Source organism: Dipteris shenzhenensis, chromosome 33 (assembly GCF_047967505.1).
Source record: "Dipteris shenzhenensis isolate YYH24624 ecotype China chromosome 33, Dip_SZ_1.0, whole genome shotgun sequence".
NCBI classification, from domain to species: domain Eukaryota; kingdom Viridiplantae; phylum Streptophyta; class Polypodiopsida; order Gleicheniales; family Dipteridaceae; genus Dipteris; species Dipteris shenzhenensis.
The window spans coordinates 29,724,538-29,748,935 of record NC_141628.1 but is presented as its reverse complement, the minus strand read 5'-3'; the positions used below and the strand labels follow the sequence as shown (position 1 = coordinate 29,748,935).

At 45.3% G+C, this 24,398-nt stretch overlaps 1 protein-coding gene across 3 annotated transcripts in view; it reads right to left on the bottom strand.

Moving 5' to 3' along the window:
• The window catches only part of LOC147879939 (uncharacterized), a 68,864-nt gene extending 44,975 nt beyond the window's left edge, over nucleotides 1-23,889 (bottom strand). For 2 of the 3 annotated variants that reach the window (XR_015540675.1, XM_087372032.1), the window contains exons 1-4: nucleotides 23,600-23,888; nucleotides 10,809-10,918; nucleotides 10,644-10,716; nucleotides 10,275-10,327 (exon numbers count right to left, since the gene is read on the bottom strand). Coding sequence is in view for 2 of the 3 variants with exons in the window: in XM_087372032.1 (XP_087228158.1) it covers nucleotides 10,275-10,327; nucleotides 10,644-10,716; nucleotides 10,809-10,918; nucleotides 23,600-23,861 (498 nt within the window). In the remaining variant the exon portion in view is untranslated. Of the gene's footprint in view, nucleotides 1-10,274; nucleotides 10,328-10,643; nucleotides 10,717-10,808; nucleotides 10,919-23,599 lie in introns of all 3 variants that reach the window. The other variant, XM_087372033.1, reaches the window with a different exon arrangement.
• Between the last annotated feature and the right edge of the window lie 509 nt (nucleotides 23,890-24,398).

The window sequence follows — 24,398 nt, the reverse complement described above, 5'->3', positions numbered from 1 at the left end:
GAAGCCGAGGTACAAAGACATCTGGAAGAATACCTCAAGCTAGGGCAGATTCAACCTAGTTTCTCACCTTTTGCTTCGCCAGTGATATTTAAAAAAAAGAAAGATGATACTTTTCGCCTCTGTATAGATTACAGAGCATTGAATAATATCACTACTAAGCACATGTATCCGATGGCTCGGATCAATGATTTGCTAGATGCGTTACATGGGGCCGTAATTTTCAATAAGATAGATCTTAAATGTGGCTACCATCAGATCCGTATTAGAGCCGAGGATATGCATAAAATCGCTTTTAGAAGCAGGTTAGGACATTATGAGTATTTGGTAATGCCGTTTGGACTTACCAATGCTCCAGCTACATTCGTCATGCTTATGAACGATTTACTACGTCCATATATTAGGAAGTTTCTAGTACATTTTATTGACGATATTCTTGTATTCAGCAAAAGTATTGCTGAGCATCACAAACACTTTGGAATAGTGTTCAATACTTTGAGGAAAGCCAATCTTTATGTAAATAAAAAGAAAACTGTACTGTGTATGGTAAGACTTGAATATTTAGGATTCATTATTACTCCTGAGGGGGCGAAATGGATCCAAAGAAAGTGGCTGCGATACTGACTTGGCCTATCCCTCAGAGTTTAGCCGCTTTGTTATCATTCTTGGACCATTGACTGATCTGACCTCAAATAAAGTGGGATAGAATCAACAAGAGAGTTTTAACACCATAAAACAAGCTGTGGTCTCAGGTCCGGTGTTAAAAATAGTTGATCCCCAGTTTCCTTGAAACCGATGCAAGTGGCATTGCGGTAGGAGCAATTCTCCTCCAAGAGGGAAGGCCAGTAGCCTTTGAAAGCAAGAAACTTTCTCCCTCTCAACGAAATTGGCCAACTCATGAATTAGAGTTGTATGCTGTTGTCCATGCTCTAAAAACATAGAGACATTATTTGTATGGATCCGAGTTTTATGTTGATGTTGATCATGATACTCTGAAACATTTTTGTAAACAACCTGACTTGACAGGCTGCCAAGGTAGGTGGGCTGAACTCATGCAGGATTTTAACTTGACGATTCGGTACCGAAGAGCGAAGGATAATAAAGTTGCTGATGCGTTGTCACGCATTATGCATAATATGAGTTTCACGGTATTAGAGAGTGTCCTAATGACCAAGATTAAAGAAACTCAAAAGGTGGACGAGTTCGTCCAGAGCCTTTGGCCTAAGGCTCATGTATTTAAACCCGGGGAAAAGGGTGACCTGGCATCCAGAAAAGGCCAAACTTATGCATGATATACCATAAGAGATGGTATGTTGAAAAGAAATAGCAAGGTTGTAGTACCTAATCAGAATGATCTCAGGCAGAGAGTTATTCAACAATGCCATGATAGCCCATATGCGGGACATCCAGAAGTCGAGAAAACATATGATCTCTTGAAGCGAGATTTCTTTTGGCCAAAAATGAAAAAACATATTCATGAATATGTGACACGTTGTTTTTCGTGTCAGGTAAGTAAGGCAGAGCGGGTGAAGCCACCCAGACTTTTACAACCTTTGGAAATACCACTAGGTAGGTAGGAGAGCATTTCCATGGACCTTATGGTAGGTCTGCCTACGATACAAGGTGGATATGATTCTATCCTTGTGGTAGTTAATCGTCTTACCAAGATGGCTCACTTCATTCCAACTAGAGAGTCTGTTAGTGCCCCGCAAGTGGCGGATTTGTTTATTAAACATATATTTCTTTTGCATGGATTACCCAAATCCATAGTGTCAGACATGCATGTCAAATTTACTAGTCATTTTTGGACTGCAGTGTTTGAGACACTAAGGACTGAGTTGGGAATGGGAATGAGTAGTGGGGATCATCCAAAAACGGATGGTCAGACGGAAAGAATCAACCAAATTTTAGAGGATATGCTTAGAGCATATGTGTCATTGAGGCAACATACATGGGACAAGTGGTTGCCACGGTTAGAATTTGCCTACAATGATAGAAAACATTCCTCTACAGGGTTCAGTCTTTGAGCTGAACTATGGTTATAGACCAGCGAATCCAACTACAGTTGGAGTACCTCAGAAAGTACCTAGTGCCGCGAACTTTGTGGTTCAGATGCGGGAGATGCTAGCACTTAACATCCGCCAAACTATGGATAGAGCTAAGGTGTAACAGATCCGTTAGAGAATTTGAGGACGGAGAAAAAGTTGACAAGGTGGCCTATAAGTTAATTCTAAGAAGAATAGGCAAGGTGGCCTATAAATTAGAATTACCACAGGGTTGTAAGGAGCATCCAGTGTTTCATGTTTCTCGTTTAAAGAAATTTTTGCATACATGTGACTCACTAATCGAGGGTTTGTTTTGTTTCAGGAGATAGAAGATAACGCAGGACGCAAACCAACAAGAATCCATGACTGAGGAACAATGCAAGTACGCAATCGGAAGATACCCACGGTGTTGGTTGCATGGCATGCTTTACCTCTATCAGAAGCTACCTGGGAATCCGTATACCACTTACGGAGAATGTTCCCAGACTTTATCATCGAGGACGCTAATGCCTGAAGAGGGAAGGAATGTTACGGTCAAGTTGAGGTAACATGACCTCGGAAGGATCAGTGCACATTTTCCTTTAAAGGATCAATGTTTGTATTATATTTGTTTGGGTTTCACGTAAATGATCAAAAGGAATCAAGGTCAAGGTCCTTAGTGAGGGTGACATGGCACAAGACTAGGTGAATCTAAGGCTAAGGGATCTAAATGCATTAAAGGTGCCAAGGGGCAAATGATTTCAATGATATCCCAAGAGAGGGGTAAATGATGCATTTAGGAGATGCCCTCAAATGATGACATTTGGCAGACTAGATCCATCTAGGGATATGTGGACTCTATGTGTAGCATGCAGGTTTTTCCTACTTACGTATCTTTTAGGAGGTTGCTACAGTAGGGGTTGGTTGGGTGGACATTTTCCTTTAAAGGATCAATGTTTGTATTATATTTGTTTGGGTTTCACGTAAATGATCAAAAGGAATCAAGGTCAAGGTCCTTGGTGAGGGTGACATGGCACAAGACTAGGTGGATCTAAGGCTAAGGGGTCTAAATGCATTAAAGGTGCCAAGGGGCAAATGATTTCAATGATATCCCAAGAGAGGGGTAAATGATGCATTTAGGAGATGCCCTGAAATGATGACATTTGGCGGACTAGATCCATCTAGGGATATGTGGACTCTATGTTTAGACATCAAGCATGACAAATGGTGATGTTCCAAGGCCAGCATGTGAGTATAACCTGAAAGGTGGAGGCTGAAAATAGTTTTCCTCTTCTTAGTTGTGAAAGCCAAAAAAGAACTCTCTCTTAGTACGAAAGAATAGGTGAACCCTATATGTGGGTCTCAAACCAAACTCAGCTAACTAAGGTGGCATACTAACTGAGCCACTAACTAGAGTACATAAAGATAGCTGTCCTCCAGCTATTATTCATGGGCGGTGTACCAACCGCATCTACAGCTAACAAGTCAGTGACATAAATGCACAACAGTCACCCTGGCATATCATGAGTGGAGCTCGATATTTCAACACTCCCCCTCGTGCTCAATCCCAATCCCTGCACATCAAGCAGGTCTCTAAACTTGTGCAGCTTCTCTATGCCCAATGCCTTCGTGAATATACCGAGCAAGAGCAACTTGTTGTGTGCTTTCCCAAGCTGATGCAGCCCTGTGAGAATGAGCAATAGGTTCAACTAATCAATGGCATACATGTGAAGAGAGTGGGAGAGAATTAAGGAGTCACTTGCAGCTTTCTCATTAGGTTGCTAGAGTAGGGGTTGGTTGGATGGAACATAGTTGTGCCCACACCTGTGATTTGCAAGAAAAGTTTGGCGTTAATGGTTTAGTCGTTTCATAGATGCCCTAACCCTAACCCTAAATGGGTTTGTATATATTCTACATTTTCAGCTAAATCTAGTGTACAGTTAGTCATTTGTGGTGTGCTCTCTAGTTGTGCCCTCTGTCCTCATCTCCACTCTTCTCCTCTCCCCTCTTCATATTTTGTCATGGTATCAGAGCTCCCTTGCTTTCCGTTGAGGCATTGCGATCCATGTGAGAGTGATTGAGAGATTGAGAGCTTCTCGAGTGTTCTTGTGAGAGTTCACTTCCGTAGAGAAAAGTTTCCATTCATTTTGAAAGAGAGAGAATTTCCCGTCTATTCATTTGAGAAATTTCCGTCGATTTGTTTGAGAGATTTCATTGTGTGAGAGAAAGATAGGCTTCATTGAGAGCAAGTTATCTTGAGAAAGAGATCCTTAACTATGAGAGGGAGAGAGTTATTTTCAAAAAATTTGAAGTTGGAGACCTTCATCTCAGCAAGCCCTACAAGCTCCAAAGCCACCATCGACTCCTCCATAGGGAGTCGCCTCCATCTCCATGATCCACAACTAACAGCAATCGGCACAGCTGCAAGCTCACGGCTCCAACAAAGCTCCTATGACCCAGATCCTATCTACAGCGAGCCAGCAAACGACAAATGACCTACACGACTTCAACGAGCAGCTATAGACCTCCACGGCCTCAACGAGCTGCATAAGGCAACCAGCATCAAAGCTACCTCCAGCAAGGCGGCCAATCAACCTACAGCCCTGCAACAAAGCCAGGTGCAATGGACAACAAGGTCGATGACACCTGCAACAACCAACTAACCACCGACGTGCTACTCAGATGCTAGTACAGTCTCAAAGCTTAGCTGCTCTCTCCATCAACGCCAGTGACCCGACGGACTCTATCAACGCCTACAGCCCAAACTCTTTACACAGCCGACACTTCAACGACTGCAATTGGGAGGCATCCAGTGGGTGGGAGCGCCCTACGCCATCTCCAAGTCTAAAGCAAAGACAACTCCAAGGCCTTCTGCCATCGACCGCCGCTTCACCACCTCCAATGTCCTACCTAGTTCTACATCATGCTAGAGCCTAAGTGCCATACTCCAACGTCAACGTCCTACCTTTCCAACATCTGGCTGTCAAGCTCCAGCTCCAAGGCTCCTGTGCAATGACTCTAGCACCCAAGCTCCTCACGTCCTACGGCTTCACAACTCAAAAGCTCCTCAACCCGGCTCCTTCCATCAACGGTGGACTAGTCTCCAATGCCTTGCACGATTCTATAACGTCTCAACAAGCTCCTGTGCCTACAGCCAAGCTCCAAGCGAGCTCACGACGAACAACCTAGCCTAGGCTCCTGCACGCTGCATGCAACTCAACCAGCCAGCGAGTATCTATGAAGCAACACCTCCATCAATGATGCCATACAGCTCCAACGATGCAGCGCGCCATTGACATAGTCGGCACCTCCAACCCATCAACGAAGGTCTCCACCGCCCGACTCTCAAACGACGACTTTTGACTGACGAAATCTTCAAGAGATTCCGTCCACTCTTATCTCTACAAGACACGTGGCAGCCATAGAAACCAAACACGTGGCACCTTATCTGCCACCTCTCCAAGCGCCTTATCATCAGCTTATCTGCCACATCAGCCTCACCTGCCACGTCAACACCGACACGTGGCACCGTGCCACGTCATCATTGCTGCCTGCCATTGCCACTGAGACCCTGCTCAACCTGACCCTGGGTTAGTCAATCAAACCCTGGGTTAATTAACCTGACCATGGTTAGATCAACCTGACCCTGGGTTAAGTCAATCAATGCCACCTCAGCATTGCCACATGGCAGTCCCCTATCAGGCACAGTTACCTCTTACAAGGTGCACACAGTCACTGCATGTGCACGCAATTGCCACATCATCACTAGCTCCACTAGCACATCCCTTAGCTGGCACACCCCTGCATGTGACCATGAGTGCCACTTCATCACTAGCACTCCTTTTTTTGCCTCTCCACCTAGATCAAGTCGTATCTCTTGATCCAGGAAGCATTTGAAAAAGAAAAATCGCTCGATTTTTTGTGCTCTGCACGCTCGTCACATCACGCGCACATTTCGACGCAAGTATCACTCACTTTTGAGCCTCGTCGACAAATCCACTTTCTACACGCACATCAGCCTCTACATCAACGCATTTGACCCAGTACATAAAAACAACAAAAGAAAAAGAAATTATTTGCTGTTCTTTTCATTGATCAACGGTTAGTATAGATCTACATCAAAGTAGACTAGATCACCATAGAGGAGACGATTTGAATTTCTCCAAGTTGCCAATCTAAGCCATGCCCAAAATTCCCGACTAGTTCCTACTCGGAGTCAATCCCTACGCTCACATAAGGTTTCACATCATCACATTACCTGAAACCTGATGTTCATCAGTTCCGTAAGCAGACTTCAGAGTGTTCAGAGACATCGTCGATTTATCAGTGAGCAGATAGCACATGATTTGATTTCACACACGAATGCCATCATTGTAAAGCCTATTTGGCTATTTCACGGCATTGTGCACATCATTTCAGCCTTGTAAAGCCTCTTGGCTATTCCCGGCATCATTTGCCACAAGCCTTGTAACATATCGGACTATATATTACAGTTCTACCTTCACCAACAGTTCAAATTTCACTTGATACACTCACTGTTTTGCAATTGATTCAGACAGTGATTATCACAACACTTTGAGTACATTTCTTGCACCATGTCTACGACTAGCAACCTCAATCTGGAGGCAACTGCTAAGTTAGACAACTCCAATTATGGCACATGGAAATACCGAATGCAGACCATTCTTGTACTTCAGGACAAATGGGAGTATGTCAATGGATCTACACCTAGACCATTGGACGATCGAGCCAGCCTTCGGACAGAGGCAAAGACAGATCATTCCAGAGAAGTCATCATCAACAACAAAATCATCAGCAAAGTCAAAATCAGCATCATCATCATCCTCAGCAACATCAAAATCAGCAAAGAGGAAATCATTCCAATCGAGGAAGATTCCAAGGACGAGAGAATGCATCCACCAACGTACCAAACATCCAGTGCAACTACTGTCATAAGTTTAAACACTATGAAAGAGATTGCCGTAAGAAGCAGTACGACCAAGGCGATCAATCCAGCAGCAATTGAGAGAATTTTTGCGGAAGAGGAAATCATCGTGGTGGACATTGTAGTCAAAATCATTACGCAAATGAACATGGGAGTATGTTTCTTGCAAACGAGGAAATGCAGAAGAGTCATAAGTTTGAACACTATGAAAGAGATTGCCATAAGAAGCAGTACGACCAAGGCGATCAATCCAGCAGCAATCGAGAGAATTTCCGCGGAAGAGAAAATCATCGTGGTGGACATTCTCGTCACAATCATTATGCAAATAAACATGGGAATATGTTTCTTGCAAACGAGAAAATGCAGAAGACTGGTACAATGTACCTAGACACTGATTGCAATTCAAAAGAGGATTTCAGCTATCAAGTTGACCAAGCAGATCAAGATCCTTGATACATTGACAGCGGTGTATCATCTCATATGACAAATCATCAGGAATGGTTCACAGAGATGAAACCATTAGAAGGTCAGAAAAATGTCATCTATACAGCAGATAATACACCGAATCTAGTTTAAGAGACAGGCATTATCCCTATGAATAATTTCACTGGTACGAAAAGGATTGGTGCAAGATGTACTCTAATGTTCCGAAGCTCAACAAAAACCTCTTGTCAGTAGATCAAATGACGGAACACAACTACCGAGTCATCTTCGGCGGAGATGAATGCACTATCAAAGAAAAATCCAAATGATTTCAGCTAGTAGGAAAAGGAGTCAAGAAAGGACACTTATACAGAATGCTATCTACAATACCAGATTTGCATGCCATGTCAGCTCAACCGCAACAGATGCCACTATCCGCAAAATGGCACAAGAAATATGGTCATGTCAATTTCGAGAGCTTGATAGAGCTCAACAATCAAAATATGGCAATTGGGATTCCTAAACTACAGTTTCTTGGAACAGTTTACGAAGCAAGCTGCTTCGGCAAACAAAAGATAACTAATTTCGACAGAAGTACCTCTCGAGCACGAGGTATTCTTGATTTGATACATGCAGATGTATGGGCTTATGCCCAAACCCGCAGCATCAATGGTTCACTTTACTACTTGACTTTCATTGACGACTACAGCAGATATTGTTGGGTCTACTTTCTGAAAGAGAAATCTGAAGTGTTTTCTGGATTTCAAGAATTCAAAGCCATGGTAGAAAACCAGACAGGCAGAAAGATCAAAGTCATAAGATCAGATAGAGGAGGTGAATACATGCCTTCAGCATTCATGAACTTTTGCAGAAGTCACGACATTCGAAGACAATTCACTTGTGCAGATACTCCTCAGCAGAATGCAAGAGCTGAAAGGAAGAATGGTACTTTAGCAAACAGTGCAAGAGCAATGCTTAGTGAGAAGCATCTTCCGAATGAGTATTGGGCAGAAGCAATAGCCACTGCAAACTACTTGCTTAATCGGCTTCCTACCGAACCGATTCAGGGTATGACATCTTATGAAGCATTCACTGGACACAAGCCACGCATTGGGTATCTCCGCATATTTGGTTGCATGGCATATGTCCACACACATGATGATCATCGCAGAAAATTGGATGTGAAGTCACATAAATGCATCATGGTTGGCTACATTAAAGAAAGCAAAGATATAAGTTGTATGATCCCATCAATCGAAAGGTCATTATCTCGAGAGATGTAATCTTTGATGAGGAATCAGAATGGAAAACCTCAAACACACACGAGATAGAGGCACTGATTTCACAGTCATCTACAGAAAAGGTTGATGAAGAAGAGCAAGAATTGCCAGAAACACCCCAAGTAGAGCCACAGCAGCTCAGACGGTCTACTAGGGAAAGCAAACCTCCAGCCAGATTGACATATGCTCAGAAAGGCAAAGCAATTCAGGTTGAAACTACCAACTATGCTCTTATGACTACCATCATGGCTACAGAAGAGCCAGTGTACTTCGAAGATGCAGTAGACAAGCTAGAATGGCAAACTGCTATGAATGAAGAAATGGATGCTTTGTACAAGAATAATACTTGGGAATTATGTGATCTTCCACCAGAAAAGAAGGCCATAGCAAACAAATGGGTATACAAAGTGAAGTACAATCCAGATGGCAGTATTCAAAGATACAAAGCCAGACTAGTTGCAAAGGGATTTGCACAGCAATATGGTCAGGACTATGATGAGACTTATACTCCAGTAGCAAAGATGGATTCCATACGGTTCTTGATATCACTAGCAACAATCAGCAAATGGAATGTGTTTCAGCTTAATGTCAAGAATGCTTCTCTAAATGGTTACCTAGATGTGGAAGTCTACATGCAACAACCATCCGGTTATGTTGAACCAGGAAGCGAGAATCATGTTTGCCATCTTAAGAAGAGTCTCTACGGCTTAAAGCAAGCACCCAGAATACTTGTCAATTCAGCTTACAGTAGAATCGACAAGTATTTTGCTGATCTAGAATACATGAAATCCAATGCAGATCATACTCTCTACTACAAAGTTCAAGGGGAAGACATTACTATTGCTCTTTTGTACATAGATGATCTGATTGTGACAAGAAGCAAGGATAGCTTCATCAAGAAATTAAAATAAGACTAATTTGCAAAGTTCGACATGAAAGATCTTGGACTTATGCACTATTATCTTGGAATTGAGTTCTGGACTTATGCACTATTGTCTTGGAATTAAGTTCTAAAGAGATTCAGACAACACCTCCATGAGTCAACTGAAATATATTGACAATCTCCTGAAGAAGTTTCATATGACAGATTGCAAGATTGCAGCCACTCCCATGGAACAGAGTTTGAAACTTTACTAAAGATTCAGAAAAATCTGCAGTCAATGACAGGTACTACACGCAGCTCATAGGATCTCTTATATATCTGACTATCACACAGCCAAATATTTGTTATGCAGTAAGCTCACTTGCACAGTTTATGGCAAATCCAAAACAGTCTCACTGAAATGCAGCCAAAAGAGTCTTGAGATACATCAGAGGTACAAGACAATTTGGGATAGAATACAGAGGAAGTCATCCACGGTTACATGGATATTGTAACAGTGACTATGACAAAGATCATAAGACCAGGAGATCCACACATGGATATGTATTTTTTCTTGGTCAAGGTGCTATATCATGGTTGTAAATCTAGTGTACAATTAGTCATTTGTGGTGTGCTCTCTAGCTGTGCCCTCTCTCCTCATCTCCGCTCTTCTCCTCTCCCCTCTTCATATTTTGTCAAGAAATGTGGACAAAAATACTATTGAGCATAATTGACAAGCTTACAGGTTGAGAATCTTTGAAAGTACCCTGTTCATTTGGCATGTCTGCTTGCCAGCCTGCGAGAAAGACAAGAAAAAGAGAGAAAAGCCCTCACTTTTAGTGTGGCTAACAGCTTAATTTGTGGCATCTACTTGAAAGGCAGGTTTGATGCTAAAGAACATTATTTCAAATTTCAGACCAGAAATAAAAACCCTAAAACCTACCTCCTATCCCTAGATATTGCAAACCTACCACGAATTCAAGGTCTTAAACAAACATTCAAAAGTTGCATCTCTTACTAACCACGTATGACCTATAAGCTTTGTTCCAATCTGAATCACAGTAACTGCTACTTGTTTCAAAAAAACTGTGCCAACAAACAGTAATTATTACCTTTTTCAGTCAATGAATATTCAAGTCCACAGCTCCCCTCCAGCACCAGTTCATCTTCTGCTGAACTGTACCCCTGTAATTTCGAACAAGGTCTTCATTTTGCAGGTAAAGAGAAGCATCAATTTGCAAAGCAAAACCAATTTGTTTTCAATGCCAAAGCTTTACCTCGCAGATAACTTGTGTTTGCACAAATCTGAGATGTGATGGCAATTCTGCTTCACAATGCCACAGTACATCTTTACCAATCATTCTAATATTCTTGCAGTGCACCACATCTGTAATTAGGACAGAAGTTTTGAAACGTCAGACCAAAGTATGAAATTTTTCTATGAAACTAATTAGCCTTGAAAGTTTTCTCAATTGTCTAAATACTTTAGTTAGTCAATGCTATGAGCAACAAACCAAAACCAAGCGTACATGGACAGCACACAGACCTTGAGAAATTAAGTTGTTTGAAGATGGTAAATTTTGCAATAGAGCAACTAAACTAACAACTGCATTATTCTATCTCTTGCACGCCTGACGGAGTAGAAATTAGGCCTCTATAAAGAAATAAAAGATGTCTTTCCAAGAGAGTGTCATAAACAGCCATATAGATGACAAGTTTGAGCAGATAGCTCTGTAGCATCTCTATCACTGTAACTTCAGAAAATTAATAGAACCAAGGTGTTAAAGAAAACCAATCAAAATAGGAACCTCTGAAAAGAAAATATCAATCAGCTGTTTAATGGGACACTGAGCCCTTGAGAGCTGGTCCTACATGGACAGCTGCAAGCATATACATACATACATATATATATATATACATATATATATATATATATATATATATAGAGAGAGAGAGAGAGTGTGTGTGTGTGTGAGTGTGATTAAAAATGAGGGCTAGAAGGCACACTAGGCTACCATCCTTGCATGCATTTTGAGATGCGGAGCTCACCGTAGCTGACTGAACTAGGGTGTGGGACCCCTAGTACCTAGCTATTCCACGAAAGGTAAAGCTAATGTGGAAAAAGCTAGGCGTTAAGGAAAAGCAGGCTATTTGGGGCATGGCTTCCATAGTTGGAGTCAGATGCCAGTGATAAGTAGAGCGAGCCTTTAAAATACAAGCCAAGGGCTCACTATTTCGTGTCTGAAAACGGGTGAGTCCCGAGGACACTAGGCCTATTGGGAGAGAGAGAGAGAGAGAGAGAGAGAGAGAGAAGGGGGGGGGGGACGTTTATTAACTTCTACAAAAGGCTAAAAAGGCCGATGAGACCAAAAGCTTTCATGGTGAAAACATGGGGAATTAGACTATCTAGTACACCTCCACAAATGTAGAAAGAAAGAAAGAAAGAAAGTTTATTAAAGTCTTCGGAAGACCGATGGGTCTATGAGACTGTGAAAAAACTGATACAATGAGCTGTGGTAGAGGAGCTACTAAACGAGCATCCACACCAATGCAAAATGCAAAAAAATGCAAAATGGCAGTACTAAGTCCTAAGTACAACATAGTCATGTCGATAGTCAACTATATATCAATCTCAGCATCATCATCAACATCATCATAATCATCATCATCATCCTCATCAGCAGGACATCAGGAGGACATCAGGACATCAGGATGGATGAGGCAGTGGAGGCAAGAGGTCGGCAATAGAGTGTTGTCGGTCCCTCAAAGGTGCAATCCCGGTAGGTCTCCTGGTCGTAGCTCTGCATCTAACCAGGGCCACTGTGACCCATGTCGATCAGGCTCCGACTCTAAACAAGGAGGGGATGTCCCCAAGTGTGATCTGTGTGTCAACCCTCTGTCTGAGCTATCGGGTCATAGGCTCCAAGTCACAGTCATCTCGAGGTCTCATCTCGTGGGGGTCTATGTGATCTAGCTGAAAAGACTCCGTGATAGAGCTCTGAGAGGTATCAGTCGAGGAAGAGGTCTGTTCCTGTCTCCGTGCTCAAGCCCCTCTGTTGAGGAAGACAACAGAGCCACGTCATCTGCGTAAAGCAATATCCGGATCAGCGTGCCTACGAGAGAGCAACCTACCCCTCGTGTCTGCATCACTGTCTCGAGCTCATCAATGTAGAGGCCAAACAAGGTAGGTGATAATGAACACCCTTGTTTGATCCCGATAGTGCTCATGATCTCGTCTATCCATCTAGATCCTACCCGGACTCTGCCTGTAACTCGCTCATAAAGTGCCATGACAGTCCAAATGATCTCCTGGTCGTAACCCAAATCTTGTAGGCGGCGTATGAGGAAGGCTCTCAGTACCGTGTCAAATGCTTTGCGGAAATCCACAAAGCAACAATAAACCCTCTGCTTTCATACCCTCGCCTCCTCGATGATACATCCGAGCGCAAGAATGTGATCCATGGTCCCATGATCACGCCTAAACCGGCCTGTCTTGCTGCTCTAAGTCCTCGACACTCCGCAAATCTGCTAACCTCATAATCAAGTACTGCATAAATCTTGGACATGACATGTCCAATCATAATGGTCCTGTAGTTCTCTGGGCTCATGGGATCCCCTGCCTTGTGAATGGGTGAGATAGTGTTGATGGTCCAGATGGGTGGACACCCCAAACAAACAGCTTCATTAAAGAGCTTTGCTAAGATCGGGGCTAGGAGGTTAATCCCATATGCAATGAACTCAGTGCATAGTCCTTCATGATTCTTCGCTCGGCCATTATGAAGTTTCATTACGGCATCCTTTACCCCCCCCCCCAATGAAGAGGGTGCAGGATTGGGGGCATGGCATATGTGAGGTTAGGGATTGGCTGATTTGGGATATCATAGAGTGTGTGTGCATAATCAAACCACACCTGAGTGTTAATGAGTGGTGAGGGGGACCGTCCCTCTAGAAATCTCCGCCAAAAGTCCTTAGAGTTGTTACTGAACAGAATGTTCAGTAGCTCCCCCTCGTTTCGACAAACAAAGTCAAGTTTCTTTCTGCGTCACCCGACGGTACTCGCATACATAGTTTTTTCCATATGTTACCATACGTATACGTCATACGAGTATGAAAGTATGATTGGAGTATGGTTCAGCCCCTAGGGTTGAAACATATGTGACCCTAATTTTACTCAAAAACATTTAGAAAGATATACATTGTACACATTACATTAACATAGAGCTACAAACTTTCTCCAAAGACCAAAGTCATTTGGAATCTGGATTCTGATACATAGTGTCAATGATAGATCAATACTACAGTCTACAGTAAACATCATGATCAAAGGTAGTAGGTAGTAGAAACTTGGAAGTAGGTACTACACCAAAACATCAAAGGCAAAACATCATAGAAGAAAAGGCTGCCACAGCCCGGAAATAAAGCTGAAATTGAAATGCATCATGATTCACAACCGATGAGGCCAAGCCTCAAGCTGCAGTGTGCATCCTCATCCTCATTCTCTTGCTCATCCTCATCCTCATCATCATCTGCATTAGTGCCATCCTCCTCCTCCTCATCCTTCTCCTCCTTGAGACCATCCTTGAGGCCAACCACAAGAATAGTGCTAAAAATGTGTTTTCCAAGGTTTGGGCCAGGCACAAAATCGATCCCCCCTCCCAAACAAAACAACCCCCCCCGGGCTCCCCCACACACACACACAACAAAAAAAACAAACCACCCCCAAAAAACAAAACCCCGCCCAAAAACCAAAAACAACCCCACAAAAACAAAACAAAACACTTGTACGAAAAGCCGTACGGACGTCCATACGTACGGCCATACAGAACACGTATGGAAAAAACATCCGTACGCATACGGATGCAACTATGCTCGCATATCGTCTCTGGTTCCGTCTCTGGTTCGCTCGGAAGACTGTTGGGTTTCAATCTGAGCTGACGGTGTAAAGCCTTGCACTCATCATCGTACCAACTATTACAGGGTACGGTCCCAAGTGGTGGTGGGCGGGTGGAGCGCGTGGTGTGGGGAAAAGTGTGAAGAGCAGCCTTGTGTAGTGAGCGGGTGACTAGGGTAGCACGATTCTCCAATAGGGGTATAAAGTCAATATATGCGAGAAGTATGTACACACGGCCAGAGTAGGTAGTGTGTGATCGCGATCAAAGCGTATATCATGGTAGGTGAGGTAAGAACTCAACAAGGTGGAAAGTGTTGTGCGACGGGGGGTAGAAATGCTAAAGAAAAGATGGGTATGATCAGCCGCTGGAGGGAGAGGTGCTATGGTAAAGTCAGTGATGCGAGATGTGAAAGCAAGGGATCCCATGACGTAGCCCACAACACTGGAGCCTCCCCCCTGTGGAAAGCATGTGAAGCCGCCTGATGCGGGCCATCTGTCAAGACCATTATAAATAATGAGATCATGCATCCTGCCGAGGTCTAATAGGGCTTACCTATAAGATGTGAACGGTCCTCGTCTTAGACCCCACCACCCTATGCGGAAGGAGAGGTGGGTGCCCGACGGGAGCCTGTAAGGAGTCGTCCATCTCGTACTACTGCCCACTTCCTCTCCTTGCAGGCCTGATCCCGCTGCTACAACAGAAAGCACCTCTCCTCAACCTGTAGTGAAGTGAGGTCCTCATCCATGGAGATCGCTAGCTGGTCTCATAAGGCAGACCTACGACGTAAAGCCGAAAGTCGTGCCTGAGCGTCATGGAACCGTATGATAAGCGACTACTCTCGGTTGGGATCCCTCCCTACCCGCCATGCTCTCTCAATCCTGTGTTCAGTCGCCCCTAGAGTAGTGGCCACAAAGGCCGTCGCATCTGCCATCGGTGTAGCCTCAGTACGTGGAATCCCATGTACTCTGATGTTGAGAGCCTTGCTGGCTCTCTGCTGCTGCTCCAGGAGGGTAAGCCGAAACGATTACCTTTACAGGTTCCCGTTTGGCTACGTCGACCCATCTGGACTTCTCCTTGATGGCAGATTGCATGCTCACAATCTGTGCCTCCACAACTGGGATGCTCCTTGGGCCTGCACATGTAGCAATGACCTCCTGTCACAGCTGCGAGATCTCTTGTCTGAGCCCCTGAATAAGATCAGCCTGGTCTCGGATAGCCTGAGACTGCTCCTATATGAGACGCACCTACTCCTGGGTGAAGCGTGTTTGCTCCTATGCGAAGTGTGACAGCTCCCTCTCACGCTCTCAGATGCTATGTACCTCCATCAGCAAGTTCTCCCAAGCCTCTGATGGGTTAGCTCGTACGTGCTCTAGCAAAAACTGAAAGGACTGTGGCATGAAAGTGTGGAGATGAGACTGGAGGCTGGGTGATGACTGCATGAGATCGGTGCGGTATGGAGATGATAGTGGCTTGGAGGAAGCAATCCCAGCAAGGTGTGGGAACGTGGGCTGACTGAGAGGCAGAGGGGAGAAAAAGGTCAAGTAGTGCGGAACTGTGTATGACCCCTCCAAAGTAGGTGTCATAATTGGAGAAAGAACTGCAACGGGAGAAGAAGGGAGAGATGGAAGAGATGGTGTCAGTGACAACCCCTCTATCCTAGGGGAGGGTGGAGCAATCGATGTCATGGGTAGGGGTATATCAGAGCCAGTAGCTATAACTGTAGAGGTTGTGGATGGAAGTGGAGCTGAAACTGGAACTGGAGCTGACGCTGAGGCTGAAGCTGAGGATGAGGATGTAGCTGAGACCGAAGCTGAGACTGAAGCTAAAACTGAAGCTGAGGCTGAAGTTGAGGCTGAGGTGGACCCTGCCTTTGCTTTGCTATCAACTCCGAGCCCACTGAGGTTGTAGCGTGTGTTCACATCCTCAAGTTTCAGCTATGTTTGTTTCTTGGTTTTGTTGTTGTCTTTCTTGATGACTTTATCCGTATCTTTGTCACCTTTCCCCATTTTGTTTGGCTGATCCCATGTTCGGTGTAGGTCTTAGTGCAGGAGCAGGAGCATGAGCCCACCCCCCATGACGGGAGGTACACCCAGGGGGCTGAAAGAAGGTGGGGAGCGGGAGGGCTCAATGGAGGGGGCCAAGATCGGGGCTGTAGGTCCGGGCGGAGGAGAATGGGTGAATGTGGAGAGGGAATGGAGGAGGGAGGAGTGGCCAAGTGACGGGATAGGATAGGGCGGGGAGGGCTGAGGGGTGGCAAAGCTAGGTGGAGGTAGGGGGGGAAGGTTGAGGAGTGGCGAGGCTAGCTGAGGGTAGGCGGAGGGGGGCTGAGAGTGGCGAGGCTAGGCAGGAGAGACCAGCCGGGAGGGTGGCGCTGCACGGGCGGAGGAGGCAGCGGGAGGGCGGAGCAGCCAGCTAGAGGGAGGAGCTGCAAGAGGCGGGGAGCTGGGAGGACGGAGCAGCCATCAGGCTGGCGGAGAAGGCAGCGGGAGCTGCAGGCGGGCAGCAGCAGCAGGCGGGGCGGCAGCAGCGTGCAAAGGTTGTAACTAGAGAAAAGTTGTAAATGCATCTGAGAGAGGTGAAGGTGGCCAAGGATTTGGGCTGTGTATAGATCAGCGGGCACTCTCTATATCTCATGTTCTAGGGTTTGTACACGAGTAAATAAGTTTAGCTAGGGTCCAATGGTTAGAGAGAGAGGGAGAGGGAGAAAAAGAAAGGGGGGGGGGGGGGGGCACCTACAAGGTTAGCCTTAAAGCATATAAAGCAAAATGTAACCTAAAACGTGTAGAACACAATCTTAAACTGTCCACTTGTGACATATATGGCAATCCAGATTAGCTAGGGTGTAATGTATCATGAACTAATTCTTGACTCTAATTGTTGAGTTCATTTGACTGGTCCTTTAAAAATATTTCCCATGACCCCTGTAATCTTACATCCACTAGTTTGTTCTTCATAGTCAAACTTAGGGGTTGATTGGGCTTTCAAAAGCTCACACATCTTCTTATTATAGGAAGTTAAGATGATCTAGACCCTGAAAAGAATTTGGCTACACCTCATCCTGCAATCTAAACACCAGTTCAATTCTTCCATGCTGAATTGTTGGCAATTGTCATGAGCATATGCAGCCATGGCATGGTTGCCTAGATGGCAGTTCTAGCCATAGCAGCAGGTCAGTCAGCAGGTTGCAGAAACAACAGGATGACGCCAACCTGTACAATGGCTGAGGTCAACAGCACAGGACAGCAAATCGGCAGGTGCAATATGGCAGCCTGTACAACTGCCACATGGATGCAGTCTGCAGTACCAGTCAGGTCAGTATGTGGCATCCTGCAGGCCACAGACTGGGTCCGCCTCCAAAAGCCCTATTCCTATGTAAGGGGCATTCCCCCATTCAGTCCATCATACCCGTAACCCCAGAGCGGCAAAAGACTCAAAGCAACAGCAGACATACCAGACAGCACCACAGCAGTCTGCACAGTCTCTCCAGCAACCACCATCAATGCAGCAGCAACAGGAGCCCATGCAGCTCCAGGAGCAGCAGCCACAGAAGCCTCTTCAGCATAGCCTCTACAGGATCCCTCCTCTCATGGGGACAGTTCTTCCATAGCCTCTACACCATAGCCTCAGCCATAACCTCATCCATGGACAGTCTCAGCATAGCCTTCCAGTAGGGACTCAAATACATGCCCTCTTTAATGAGGAAGACAACAGATGTACAGAGAACTGGTGATCAGCAGGCTCCAACATAAGAATGAAGATAGTAGTTAGCATAACTATGATATCCACAGCCAGTCGCACAAGCACACATTGTCTACACTCAGTCCACCGGTGGAGTTGGTCTCATATACAGCATACACAGGTCTAATCACTTGGATGGATAGTTCGTCTGATGGCTGACAGCAAGGGTCGTGTCGCCCTTTACATTTGGGTTCTATCTCTCACAGCGACATCGAGATGTATTTATTTTCCTGATTTTAGTGGCCCCACCCCTAGGCTTTCACTGTATCTAGTGTTTTTTTTTCAATCTCATAGACCCTGCAATCTTTCGTAGGCGTTAATAAGTTCTCTCTCTCTCTCTCTCTCTCTCTCTCTCTCTCTCTCTCTCTCTCTCTCTCGCAGCCCCTCCACTCAGCCCCTCCTCTCAGCCTCTCCCTCTCCGCCTCTCCTGCTAGCCCCTCCACCTCAGCCTCTCCCGCTAGCCCCTCTGCTAGCCCCTCCGCTCAGCCTCTCCGCCTCAGCCACCCCTCACCCGCTCCGCCTCCCCTCCGCTCAACCTCTCCCAAGCTCGGAAGATGCCACAAAATTATTGGTATGATGATGAGTGCAAAGTGATGAGATCTCATCTTATATGAGAGCAAGCATTGGGACACTTGACGAGATCTAGGCAAACCGGATCTCACGACGCTTGACATGGTGTAAGATGCGATCTTTCCTCTCACATAGGATGGATGTGATGATCCGACCGATCATTTCGTGCAAGGGACCCCACTTTTGAGTGGGGCTCTTATCTGAGAGGAAACCACCTACACCTATTACAGATCTAGAGGTATGGCACACTTATGCAACATCCATCTATGATGTCCCCGCTCAAACACCACCTGATATGTCTGCTCTTCCCATGGCCCACCACATGCATCCTCTTCACCCCACAGAACGCCAAAGCTGCATATGTCGGCTCCATAACAGGGGAGCACAAAACCATGAGGGTTTAAAGACTAGGTTTGATGACACAAACACAGAGCCGCGAGGGCTCGGACAAGAAGACAGAGGCCATCAACCCTACAAAACTATGTAGGATGAACGACCACCACAGTTCACCGCCAGTTTTGCCTGACTTATAAAAAATTCTCAACACATGCAGCACATTGAAAGGAGTAAAAACTTGCCAACGGAATATATCAATTACTAGCGCAGCTTTACAAGCCTTCCGCGACTTATAGCAGTTGGATGATCCTTTCTTGGTCATCACATAGACCAGTAATGTGACCATCACGGGACAATATTACAGCAGGATGATAGAGCCATAGCTTACTACAGTCAAAAGTGGAATAATGCTGAGAAGAATTATTCAATGTATGACAAAAAGTTGCTCGAAGTTATTGAAGCAACTTGTATATGCTGGAGAACTAGTTAGGAATTAGGATCAACCTAGGTTCATAGTTAGAACTTAGGAGGCAGCCTTAAAGGCCAACTCTAAGCAAGCCACAAGGGCCACAAAGGCAGACTGGTCGAAGAATACCTGGTCAAAGACTGACTGGTTAAGGTTGACCAATCAAAGGCTGATTGGTCAAAAGCTGACCGGTCAAAGACTGACTGGTCGAACCAACTATGCAACCGACTAACCAGCCTGACCCAGCCCTATATAAAGGGCTCCTTGGCCTGGTCGAAGAATACCTGGTCAAAGACTGACTGGTTAAGGTTGACCAATCAAAGGCTGATTGGTCAAAAGCTGACCGGTCAAAGACTGACTGGTCGAACCAACTATGCAACCGACTAACCAGCCTGACCCAGCCCTATATAAAGGGCTCCTTGGCCAGCATTCAGTCATGTACCTACTCAACCGAAACTCATAGCATGCCTACCTCCTCAAGGTCAATGTCTGACAGTAGAGTGGAATCATCCCTGAAATCGAGGAGTGGTGCCTGACGAGCGCCTGTCCTCGCGTTGAAGTCTCCAACTAGGAGGACTTCTCCAAGGCTAGAGAAGTCAACAATGGACTGATAAAGAGCAGCAAATGGAGATGTCTCATCCTCCCCTCGAATGCCTTGCAAAGTCGGGGGGGAAGTAGCAAACTGCAATAAACAGATCCCGGCTGTCCATGTGCCGAATCCGGATCCAAAGAAACCTGGAATGTGTATCTCTTTGCTCCATTGAGATGGCCCCCAAAAGTGTGGATCTGTAAAGGACTGCGACTCCTCCTGACCCTCAAACCCCTCCTGTATCCCTCGTCTCATCTCTGTAGGCAGACTCCCATGTATACCCGCTCCAGCCATGCCAAATCTGCTCCAAGGACAACCATACACATAGCTGTACCATCTGTGATTGGAAGCAGTCAATCAACCTAGCATTCAGTCAGGATTGGACCGCAAGCAAGCAAGCAAGGTGATGGTTTGGGCAGTTCTGTTTCAGCAGTGTATTTCCGTTTCATTTCAGCACAGTCTTTCCCACATTTTCTCAGCCTCTCATTCCCTTTTGTCCCACTCTCACGCAGTAACCCTGCATGCCCGTGGACAGCAAAAGCCTCACAAAGTGTCCATCATCAGCGTGGACAGCATTGAGGGCTTGGTATTGGTTGGAGCTGCCTCTCAGGTCTTTTGGGTACACTATACATGTTCACAGCGTTCTGTTCACAGCTGCATTCTTTGCGCTCTAGAAGAGTGCCTTTTATATTTCCAGTTCTCCAAGTTGAAAGCAAATTCTCCCCTAAATTTGGGGAGGGGGTCCTCAGTGGATGCAGGGACCCAATGGGTTGTCCACACTCTCTATCTTACCCTTATCTCCTACTCTCTCTCTCTTCGTGGTACATAAGTGAAGATGCTTCCCTAAAGATGTAAAGAAGGTCTTGCTGCGATCACACAATCATTAACCGTTGCATGTTACAAGTATCTTGTTGGATGGCAACAGTTCAAAGGATTCATTGAATGAAGTCCTCGCCACCAAGCTCCACCTTCCAATAGTACAACCGACAATGGTGTAATAACTACATAGTGCTTTTGGGGGTGCCCAGCCTCCAATTCATACCAAAACGATAGCACGAGACATCCGTCATGGAGTTAGGCCCAGCAAACATCATCTTGGGTACACCGTGGCATGTTGACTACCGCTCAAAAGGCAGTTGGTAAACCCACACTATTTCAATATAGCATACACATGGGAAGGGCCCAGGGGTGTGTTATATGTTGCCTAGCCTGACCTGCCAGAAGTTAAGTCGCTGGTCTATCAGTTGCTCGGCACTGGCCACAGGTTCAAACAATTCTTGGAAAGGGTTCTTCAACTTTTCCCTCAATTGCAGTTTCACATGGGCATCTGCATCCCATGGCATGGCTGCCTACGTGGCAGTTCCACAGCCCTCCAGCGCACAGCAGCAGGTCAGGCAGCAGGAAAGATGAGATCAGCCTATACGGCCACCAAAGCCCTGCAGCAGCATTCAACTACCACATGGACCAGTCCGCAGTCTGCAACACCAATTGGGTCAAGGTGTGGCATATTGCAGGCCACAAACTAGGTTCGCTCACTAGAAGCCCTATCCCTATATACAAGGTCAGTTCATCATCCCCCAGAGAAGCAGACGCACTAGATCAGCCCCGCATCATATACCTAGATGAATCCAGGAACATTCCTAAACTCATCCTCTAAAAACACAACATAGTGCAGTTTCAATCTCACAATAGTCACTCAAAAGATTGGAAACCATAAACTCTATCACGCATAGCAAGGACTAGCTACTATGACATCCCCACTGACGTCATCAGCGCCCAACAATGGGTGTAGACCATAGTATAAAAATATGCCCTCACACATACAAATCCACACACCCACACATACTTGAGCATCCATTTATACAAAGTCTCCGTATTGAGTTTTTGTCAGCACTCCGGAGGTGAAGGGCAGACTCAACCATGACGAAGGCTAGCACTAAAGGAGAAGGCTAATCAAAAAGTAGTCCAAAATCTCTTCACTCAAGCTACAACTGCTTGTGAAGTCTAAACGATTTCATTTTAGTCTCTCCCAAACGAGCATCTAAATCTAGCTGATAGGGCAAAGCACCATTTAAGATAGAAAGAATTATTGCAATACCAGCAAACCGCAACTTGGACGAAAACTTCACAAGGTGAAATTTGTATGTCCGCTAATACGGCAGAAGCATATACCTAGATGAATCCAGGAACATTCCCAAACTCATCCTCTAAAAACACAACATAGTGCAGTTTCAATCTCACGATAGTCACTCATAAGATTGAAAACCATAAACTCCATCACGCATAGCAGGGACTAGCTACTATGACATCCCCATTGACGTCATCAACGCCCAACAGTGGGTGTAGACCATAGTATAAAAATATGCTCTCACACATACAAATCCACACACCCACACATACTTGAGCATCCATTTCTACAAAGTCTTAGTACCGAGTTTCTGTAGGCACTTCGGAGGTGAAGGGCAGACTCAGCCATGACGAAGGCTAGCACTAAAGGAGAAGGCTAATCAAAAAGTAGTCCAGAATCTCTTCATTCAAGCTACAACTGCTTGTGAAGTCTAAACGATTTCATTTTAGTCTCTCCCAAACGAGCATCTAAATCACTCTACACACGCTCTTCAGCAGCCACAATCAATGCAGGAGTCCCAGTAAAGGCCACCTAAGATTAACCAATAGAATGGTAACATGTGATACCTGAATGGAATGTGTGGAGTTTGGACGCATATCCATTTACGCTTGGCAAAGATTGACCAATAAAATGGTGGCACAAGATACCTATCCTTCCACATGATTGAATGTATGAGGGTCATATGTCATATCATGTGACTGCTTAAGAACAACTAGCCTTAAAGTCAAGGCATGTAAGCTTTAGGGCCCTAAGGTCTCACCTACGCATTTCTTCAGCAATTCTAACCATCTAACTACCCAAGGATGAACCAATGAACTAAATCCATCGTCGATCACACACTCATGTAACATAGAGCTCAATGGCATTGCAGGCACAACTCCAAACTACAAAGACCTTCCGCCACCGAACCACGTACAGCCCTTGTCCAAAATTGGTTTGAGATTCTGAGAGAACCGTTCACTCGAAATATCTTGATCTCAAACCAGCTGGAAAGGAACCTTAGACGAAGGAGACTTCAAATTTCCTCCGCCAGCTTGTCCTCCCCCTTTTCCATCTCCTCATAGCTCCTTTTACTTCACAGGACTCCATCACAGATGACATGATCTCCAGGCTAAGAAGCAGTACTATCCTCATCAACTTCCCCGCCCTGCAACACAAGATCTAACTAGTCTATAGCCCCCTCAATTGCATGGAAACACTCGTAAAAGTAAGATTGACTTGCAAATGAAGGAACCAACAATTAGTAGATTTATCTAATAACAAGAAAATTCGTTTTTCTTCTTCCTAAAGCATTGCCGACTGTCATGAAAGCTTTCTATCAAGCAGATGCCATTGGGCGTTAGCAATACCAGGCTCTAATACGCAGCCTTTTAGGCACGATAGCTGCGGGATGGCCCAAGAACGACGGTAAGCGGTGTCCCTGCCTTTGGTGAAGGTGAGGGATTTGACGGAATCCAAAGCGATAGCATTGCCGTAAGGCGTGTAAGTGGCAGAGACCTTAGAAATCAGAATCAAGAGAGCCAAAAAGCTTCCAAACATTTCAATAAGTCCAACAAAATTTAACCAAGCCAACACTTTGTGTAGAGCATTCCTAGAAGTTTTAATGGTCATAGGACTACCACATAGGATGGGTTCCCACTACATTGAAAAATTACAATTAATTTGTTCACCGCTCTAGGGCAAATACTCTATGGGCCGAATAGCCCCCCCCCTAGCGAGAAGATAGGCACAGTTAATTAATTTGTGTAGTGTGCAGGGGAATGGTTCCAAAAAATTAACGAAGGTAAGGCTTTATGATGCGCAATCAATTGGCCGCGTGATGAAGAATAAGATTCTAGAGAAGGGGACGTAGCTTCCTGGAGAAGCTTCTGCTCTCCAGAGGCAGCTATAAAGAGTAGACAAAGCTGAAGGAAGAAGGGTAGAGGAGAAGGGGGGCTGTGAATGCCTCCCAACCACTGCAATAAGAAGCAGAGAAGAAGGAGGAACACGAGGGGAGGGCTAAGTGGAGGGAGAGGGAGGGGAGGGAGAGGAGAGGGAGGGGGGGAGAGGGAGGGTTGAGCGCAAGGGAGCGAAGGGAGTGGAGAGATAAGAGCGAAGGGTGAGGGAGAGCTAAGCACAACGGAGCGAAGGAAGAGATAGAGGGGAGGG